General features: G+C 41.5%; 1 protein-coding gene across 1 annotated transcript; it reads left to right on the top strand.

Annotated features, from left to right (window-relative positions):
* Positions 1-5,341: 5,341 nt before the first annotated feature.
* otx2b (orthodenticle homeobox 2b) lies at positions 5,342-7,434 on the top strand (the record flags this gene model as incomplete). Its single annotated transcript, XM_080513222.1, has 3 exons — positions 5,342-5,438; positions 5,980-6,131; positions 6,811-7,434. The coding sequence occupies 3 exons, from the start codon at positions 5,342-5,344 to the stop codon at positions 7,432-7,434; spliced, it is 873 nt and encodes a 290-aa protein (XP_080369348.1).
* Positions 7,435-9,215: the final 1,781 nt, after the last annotated feature.

The following is a 9,215-nucleotide window of genomic DNA, read 5'->3' as shown; positions in this document are numbered from 1 at the left end:
GACAGAAGATTAAAAATAAGCACAGTTAATCAAAGTAATATTGAATGTTTAAGGCTGTCAAAAGTCTAATCACCACTGACTGGGGTACATTTAAAGCCCAAGTGCAGATGGGAAAAGGTTTTTGTTTTTTTCTGACATTACAGATTATCACCCTTTCTATATGACTGCTTTATTGGATTTTGTTCCCTTTTTCTGTCTGTTTTTAAGCTGAGAATGAATTCCACCAACACATTCCTCATCTCCAGCCACGCGAACATCCAACAAGGGAAAAAGAGGCAAAGAGAAGAGCTGCCTGGATTAAATATATTGCTTATACATGTGTATGTGTGGTCAATTAAATTCCTGGAATTTAAAAAAAAAACAAATTTGGTAAAGTTTGTAATTGTAATTATGCTACTTTTTTTTATCATTTTATCAATATAATTTTAAAGTTATGCATTCACTGGTGTGCTGATTATTTCCCTTCACGCCTGGATAAGGCACAGAGAGAAAAGGGGTGTGTGTGTGTGGGGGGGGGGGGGGGGGCTTTCTCATACTAATTATCCAATCTTAAAATACTATTTTTCCTTTCAGCACTATCAAACAGGGGTCAGCCAGGCCGGCCTGTGCAGCGCATTTGAAAGGATGTATGGCTCCACATTAAGTGAGGAATCACAGGTTGCAGCAGGCCTCCTGAAATCCGCACCCTCAGGTTGAGTGTCGCAGAGGCGGAGATAAAAGCCGTCGTCGTCAATTAGCCGGGAGTCAGTGGGAGCGCAGCTCGCCAGAGGCGTTTAACTCCTTCTCTCTTTAAACGTCCTTTTAAGATACAAAGTCCCCACGGAGGGCCTGGCTTTACACTTTAATAAATTATTTAGCTATTTAAACGCTGAGATCCAGCAGATAGGAAGCATCACACCTCATTTTACGCGCAGCAGTTTTGCTTTACGCACAAACATTAATAACAAATACTTTTAAATGGAAGGTTGCCGTGGGGTTTCAAAAAAAAAAAAAAACATATCATGAGATGGTGACACAAAATAACACAACACACTTCCTTAGGCAGCTGTGTGCCTTGATATGATGCAGTAAAATGTAACACGGCGAGTTAAATTGTGGAAAAGAAAACACAAGAAAGAAAATACATTTTATGACTTGAAAAACAAATCATGAAGTGACGCAGGACACATTCTTCAAAGTATGCATACAGTTTTAGTCGGAACTCATTGCATATGAGCCTATCAAAAAATAAATGTCAAATAAATAACATGAGAATAACGCCAAGAAATAAACACACTGATACCTGCACGCGCTGCTGCGACTTCCAGGCAAAGTTTCCCTCTGACGTCTCAGCTCAAAAACAAATCCAGCTGTAAGATCCATGCAGCAGCTCCTTCTCATCGCAATCTGCCACAAAAACAAACAAACGAAAAAAGAAAAAAAAAAAAACAGATACGAGTTTTAAAAGTTGCCACAGTGTGTGTTGCTGCTCTCTGCGTCAAGTCTGTCGTGAAAAGCCGCTGCACCTTTTGACTCTTCTGGCCTTCTTCCTCCTCCAACGAGCCACACGGAGAGGCAGGCGACGATTCCTAAAGCCCCCACTCTCTGTCTGTGTTTATAAATCTAAATCAATATTCAAATCTGTTTGAAGTGAGCGGGTGTGTCCGTGCAAGCGCCCTGCGCGCGCGCGCGCGCGTGCGTGTGTGTGTGTGTGTGTGTGTGTGTGTGTGTGTGTGTGTGTGTGTGTGTGTGTGTGTGTGTGTGTGTGTGTGTGTGTGTGTGTGTAGGTGTTCCACAAAGCCTCTTAAGATGATACATTTACCAAGCCGTGACAAAAACCCTCCGCACATTATTTTGCGATGGGCACGCAGGTTCAAAACTCAAGTGACGTAGAGGAGGATTATTTGTCCCTTTCTGCTTGTTGGTCCTCCAGGAAATATGAAAACCATGAGTCCTGCAAAATGTCTAAAATTATTATTATTATTATTATTATTATTATTATTATTATTATTATTATTATTATTATTATTATTAAGTCAGTGAAATCTCAAACCTATATTTTTATTTTTTCATGTAATAAAAGACGCTTACCTCTGTGTATCGACATCATTTCCCTTCATGCAGAAATCGACTGAAGTGGCAAAAGAGTTTTTGTGCGTCGCCTTGAAGAAAAGTCTGGTTTCGTGCTGCAGGATGAGGGTGCAGGTTCTCCCCGCAGGTCCAGGTCCTCTCGGTGGGATTCCACCTGTGAAAACAGGGTCCATGTGGACGCATGCAGGCCTGCACCGAGCTGGTGGCAGCAGACTGGCTGTCTGTGTGGATGGGAGGATAGATTTAAGAGAATAAGTCGCTGTAAATCCGCTTTTTTTTTTTTTTTTTTTTTGTGCGACGCACTGGAATGTGAGATGGTGCAGCCTTCACATGCACAGTTTTTTTCCCCCCCATCACATTTCGTGATTCTGGATCATATAAAGCGAAATTCCCGCTTTTAACTTGAAGCTCACTGAATGTATACATTTTTTAACTGATATATATTCGTAATCATTCATACAACTTTTATTTTTGTGTTGTTATTTAATCTTAACTATAAATACAACTAACTAGGATTTGTTAGGACATGCTCCACGACTTTTTCTTTTGCCAGGCAAAATCTGTTTCACATACATTTAATATTGTAAAAAAACACTTTATTTGCACATATATTCTGTCTCTTTATGTACGAGTCTTTACGTGTATTTTTTTTCCTGGGAAATTCCTTAATAGGTGATACACAATTAAAACATAATAAATATGATTTTTTCTTTTTTAAATACGACTTTTTCTTGACGTCAACTCCACTTCTCACCGTCCACCGGCGCGCCGTGCTTCCTGCCGGTGCGCCCTCTCTGCGGTGGGATGGGGACGGTGTCACTCGCCTCTCGCTGCCATTGGCTGAGGACTGTGCGTCAAAAAAAGTAGCAGGAGACATTTGTTTCCCTGAGAGGAGGAGGAGGGAGAGAGAGGGGGGAGGGGGTGGGGGGGTATAGAGCCCTCCCCACCGGCGTGTGAGACGAGCACAGACCTCGGCTCGGTCCTGCGGCTCCCATTGGCTGGCACTTTGTACAAAATCTAACTCAAACCACTTCACTCACAACACACCAACAAATCGTAACGGCGTCCGTGCAGCCCGCTCCATCACTCCGCTTCCACAGACTGATGCAGGCGCTCTTCTCACTGAGATCTGCGAGCTGAAGAAAAGCTGCTGCTGCTGCTGCTGCTGCTCGCTTTGGTGGCTTTTTCTCTCACCCGCAGGGACTCCGCTCATTTCGGCTTGAGTTTGATATTTTTTTTTTCTCCAGGAGGAAACCAAACAGACAAAGAACTTTCTGCTCCTCGGCAGCAGGTAAGATCCACATGAATTACCATCCTTGTTCCTAATTGTATGATCACTACCACCATTATCAATATTATCATCTTTATTTGACGCAATCAACTTCAATTCCACCTGGAATCAACTCTCTCCGTGGTATTAATTTGAAATAAGCTTTATGTTTCACCAGTTGCTGAAATAAAAACCAACAAAGACAATTGACTGGCTCCAAACCGTTTGATTTATTCACAACCCTTAATGTGTTTGAACCTGTTTAAAACAAATCTCCAAGGACATAAACGATGTAATTTCACACTGTGCACATATCCGATAATTACAGATCACTTCGATGAAATGACAGAAACAGAAACAGGGCCAAAGCTAAATTAAAGATTTTCTGATACTATAATTGCCTCTTTTTCTCTCTCTCGCTCTCTCTTTTTTTTTTTTAATAGAATCAAATTATTCCTGGAGGTCACATTTTACCAATTTCACACTCTCGCTGAGTGAAGCCAAATGACGGCGCGCACTCCAATTTAATTCAGGCCACTTGTAAATATAAACAACCACTATTTTATTTACATTCAGACGATGAAATGTGAAGTATTTCTGTTGCACTAAAATATAGACGGATTATTTGGGAAGGGCATCGAATTATGTGCCGAGGCCTTTTCTGTCTCCATATTAATAATTCAGAAAGCAATAAAAGCGCCTGTCATGTTTAATCACATGTTTACGCTTTGCATTGTGTTTGAATTTAGAGCAATTTGTTTATTACGTTCAAGTATTTTGATCTGATAACTACAATTCTGAGCAAACATGCAGAATAATTCATGAAATGAAAGGAGCCTGATGGTGAATAGAGCCTGGAGCACTTTTTTTTTTTTTTTTTTTTTTTTTTTTGGGACAGTGTCACTAAAAGCGCAGCTTTAGTTGCCACTTGGATTATCTCTTTAATTCATCAACAGGAAGACAGAAGGAGGGGGAAAAAAACACACATTCATCATAATTAATTGTTGGAGGGGGTAATTATTATTGAGCGGGTGTGTGTGTGTGTGTGTGTGTGTGTGTGTGTGCAACTGGTGTACGGGTGTGTTTGGAGTGTGACAGATTGGGATGAGGGGGTTAAAACCGTTGGATATTGGAGGAAAAAAAATGCAACTAATCAAGAGGCACAGTGGGGAGAAGGAGCGGGTGAGACTCAGTGGACTTGAAGTGACAGCAAATCACATGTAACAGTTCAACTGATTCTATTTCTCATCACTGACAATCACGTTTTAAACCAACATGCAGATGTCGTGTGTTTTTCACCCAATGAATGACGGACTCAGAATTATTTAATTACTCTTTAAAAAAAAAAAAATACGATCATTTATAACAAACTAAAAACATTTTTTTAAATCGTTTGTTTGAATTTGTAAAATATAAATATTGAGAAATCTTTATTGTATTTGTATGTACTTAATCTGGGAATATTCCAGACTGAGAGTTTCTGAAAAATCACTTCAGCTCACATTTTTAGATTAGGTTCTTTTTGTGAGGTATTTGAGAAGCAATTATATAAAAAAAAATGTGTTTGTTGTTTTGTAATGGAGAAATGCTCAAATTATTAATTCTAGTTCTTATTTATAATTTTAGCTTGAATTTTCAGTTAAAGTTTTTAATTCTATTATAATTAAAAAAACAAAGAGTGGCTAATATTTAATTTCTGAGGCACTTGTTGCGGTCCTCGTGTGTCTTTTGTGTTTTTCTTTTTGTGTGTGAGGGCTGCTGCTTCCTGAGGAGCGCCGTGCGTTTTGAACAGGCTTTCTTCTTTTTACCCGACAATATAAATTGAGCTGCCGTAATTCATCTTCCCTCAACATCTTCATCATCCTCTCGTTGTCGTTTGGCACAGGTTCCCTCCCGGTGAGACTCGGAGCGCGCAGCCAGCAGAGGATAACCCAGCACACCTCGGGAGCTCCGTCAGTTTTCAAGATTTTCTCCAACTTCAGCCCTCAGACAAACATTAGCATGATGTCGTATTTAAAGCAACCACCTTACACAGTGAATGGCCTCAGCCTAACTACTTCTGGAATGGACCTTTTACATCCATCAGTGGGCTATCCAGGTACGTTCAATTAAAAAATAAGAAATAAAGATCAAATAAAGCGTTATCAGAGTGTCAGCATGGTTTTGGGGAATCTTACTACGGTTGATTTGTAACACGAGGTAATCACCATCTCATAAAAAAAAACTTTTGAAGCCAAAAATAACTGCCACATTTTGGTGGAAAATAGCGAAAAGTTGCGTATCATTTCAATTCAAACAAATTAAATTATATTTAGCGCCGCACACAGCTAAGTGTGAAAACCCATCCAAAGTTTCTTCCTGATGTTTTTAATTTTGATGTAGCTCTAGAAAAAAATATTACAGACACATTGCTCTTTTTTCCCCCCTACGTGCATCATATTTCTGACACGTTACGCTCGTTTACGTCAAGTGGTAAAATTCACCACAGGCGTTTAGGTCCCACAGGACCCGTGCGTAATTACGCAAACTACAAAAACCCACAGACTTCGGCCCTTGCAGACTTGTAATAATTATCTTCGTTTATGTTCACTTATGTAACGTTGGCTATTGTTTCATTATAATGTCTTGTCTATTTGCAGCCACGCCGCGGAAGCAGAGAAGGGAAAGGACTACTTTTACCCGCGCTCAGCTCGACGTTTTGGAGGCGTTGTTCGCCAAAACTCGCTATCCGGACATATTTATGCGCGAAGAGGTGGCCCTGAAAATCAATCTACCTGAATCCCGAGTACAGGTGAGTCAAGCATAAGAATTTCGAAAATAAATGTTTGATATCTCTATAACTAGTACATTTTAAATAAATTATGTGGGTTTTTTTGTTTTGTTGTGGGTTTTTTTTTTTTTGAGAAAATGCAAAGTGACATCTCATATATCCTTTAACAAACTAACTGAAAATAAATCAGTACTTTGTAAATATATTGTTGGCCAGATTATAATGGACAATTAGCACTTTGATTTGGATGATTTATGGGAACTGATTGCGCAAAAAGATCGAATAAATCGTCTGGACTGCACAAAGAATACAGTTTGCGTGACTGACAGCACATCTGAAGCGAGCATTTGCTTTTCTCAAATCAGCTGGAAAACTTTTGCCAGTGGGCTGAGATAATTCTGCTTAACGATGTGATTTCTGGTACTATAATTTGTGCAATAAAAAAAAAAGAGATGGACAAGTCCACCGATACCGGAAAGCACGATGGTAGGGGAAAAAGAAAGAAAGAAAGAAAACAAAAAAAACAAATTTTAGGCTGGGGACGAAATAAATTATTTTAATTGTCTGGCGCAATTTAAAAGTAATTTACAATGTCTTTTTTTTAACAGTGGGAGAATATTACGAATGTTGTGATGTATATTTTCTGAGGATAATTTGGTTACAGTAAATTGAATTTGACCATGGCGTATTGGTCTTTTAGGTGTGGTTCAAGAACAGGAGGGCAAAGTGTCGCCAACAGCAGCAGCAACAACAGAACGGAGGCCAGAACAAGGTGCGACCTGCCAAAAAGAAAAGTTCCCCAACCAGAGAGGTGAGCTCGGAGAGCGGGGCCAGCGGCCAGTTCACGCCTCCGACCAGCACCACCACCGTCCCCGCCATTGCCACCAGCACCGCTCCAGTGTCCATCTGGAGTCCAGCGTCAATCTCTCCACTGTCAGACCCCCTATCTACCTCCTCCTCCTGCATGCAGAGATCCTACCCGATGACCTACACCCAGGCCTCAGGCTACAGCCAGGGCTACGCCGGGTCGACGTCCTACTTCGGGGGCATGGACTGCGGCTCTTACCTCACTCCGATGCACCACCAACTGTCAGGCCCCGGATCGACGCTCAGTCCGATGAGCACAAACGCGGTTACAAGCCATCTGAACCAGTCCCCGGCGTCCCTGTCCACCCAGGGCTACGGGACGTCCGGCCTGGGCTTCAACTCCACAGCAGACTGCCTGGATTATAAGGACCAAGCGGCGTCGTGGAAGCTGAACTTCAATGCCGATTGCTTGGATTATAAGGATCAGACATCCTCGTGGAAATTCCAGGTCCTGTGAGCAAAGCAATCAGCTGTCAAAACGTGTACAAACAGTGACGATCACACGAGACACAGCGCTGCCATCCCTCAACAAAACACATCAGACTGGTTTAAAACGAAAAGAAAAAAACGAAAAAAAAACGAAAAAAAACGGGAGCCCGTTGCGGCGCCGCGCCGCGCGGCTCTCAGGGGCCTCTGGTATTTGGCATGATGGTGTTTGGTCCTCATAGAGGAGATGTTTAATTTATTTTAGCACCGGCAAAGAGATTTTCCCCCGTTTATTGACAGGTTGTAGCCCCTCATCCATGTCTGTCAATGTGTGCCTCTTTGCGTAAAAATCACCTGTTGAGGACAACACAGAGTGGACTCTGAAAGAAACTACTCCTCAGCCACGGAAGTAAAACCGAAGAACAAAACTCAAGTTCATTCTCCTGGTGAAGTGCTCGGGATGGACAGACCTCCCCAAAGCTTCTTACACAACGTGAGGATGGTGTGTGGACATGGATGCACTACTTTATTTAAGAAAAAAAAAGTGTTTATAAGGAATCAATATGTAGTTTCTAAGAGACAATCAGTGTGCGTCTTATATAAATGGTACATATGTGTTTTTTTTATCTGTGCTAGCCTTCGAAACTGTGATCTGTTGTATTGTATGCAATTTGTGAGCCCCCTCGCATCAGACTCTCTGCTGTGATTTTAATAGATTTCTAACTTTTTTTGGAACAACGGAAGATGCTAATGGTTAAATTACCACGTCACAAAGAGAGACGACACTTTCCGAGCAAATGGTAGTAATAATCAAGGGTTAGCCATTCTGGAAAAGACTCTCGGCCGCTGAGAGCTCTCCTTGGTCCCCTCCATTGATCTCAACACGGTGATTGTGGATCCTTTACTGGCTCCAAAGATGGTGTGACCTCACCGCTGAAAAGACATGAATAAAGGTCCTCTGAGCTTACTCTTTCATCATGAAACAATCTGTGTGTGTGTGTGTGTGTGTGTGTGTGTGTGTGTGTGTGTGTGTGTGTGTGTGTGTGTGTGTGTGTGTGTGTGTGTGTGTGTGTGTGTGTGTGTGTGTGTGTGTGTGTGTGTGTGTTGGAAATTAACATAGCAGTCTGGTAACGTGCGTAAAAACGCGTACAAATGTGGATATTTTTGGAAATGGGGTTGTTTGAGATACATCAAATCTCATGTCCCGAACAAAGAAAGTGACATCACTTAATTTACATCTGGTATAAAATAAATAGGTCACATTTTTTTTTTCTACTGCGTTGGTGGTGACGTGGTATGGTGTTGGGGTTGCGAAGAAATGTTTCGCGTAATTCAGAGCAATAACAGAATAACTGCTGTCTAAGTGAGGTATAATCACACCTTTTCTGGGGTGACCCATCATTTTTACCCATGAGTAATAATTCTTCCACACAAGAAACTCATCTTCATAAACATGGATCTAATTGTCAATACTGTTGTGCTGTAGTGTGGTTCGGGCCGCGCTGGGAACGCGCACCGACACAGAAACTAAATATTCAGCTCAAGTCATTCAGGAGAAAAAAAAGAACAAATAAATGCTTCATATATGATTTATTGTTCATTAGTTTCCGGACGTGCAATTCAGATGCAGAAAGAGAGTGCGTTTAGGAAAAGGCAGTGTTTAATCCCGGACTCAAAGAGATGTTAATCCCAATATTTTACCGGCAGGGGTTTCTCTGGTACGCAGGGCAGCAGTGGTCCCATTCAAAGCCCCGCGGCATGGGTTTACATGCCTGATCCTCAAATGAGAGCTGTAATATGAAGCCTAATACT

Source organism: Blennius ocellaris, assembly GCF_963422515.1.
Source record: "Blennius ocellaris genome assembly, chromosome: 17".
Taxonomy (NCBI): domain Eukaryota; kingdom Metazoa; phylum Chordata; class Actinopteri; order Blenniiformes; family Blenniidae; genus Blennius; species Blennius ocellaris.
This window is presented reverse-complemented; position numbering and strand designations above follow the sequence as displayed.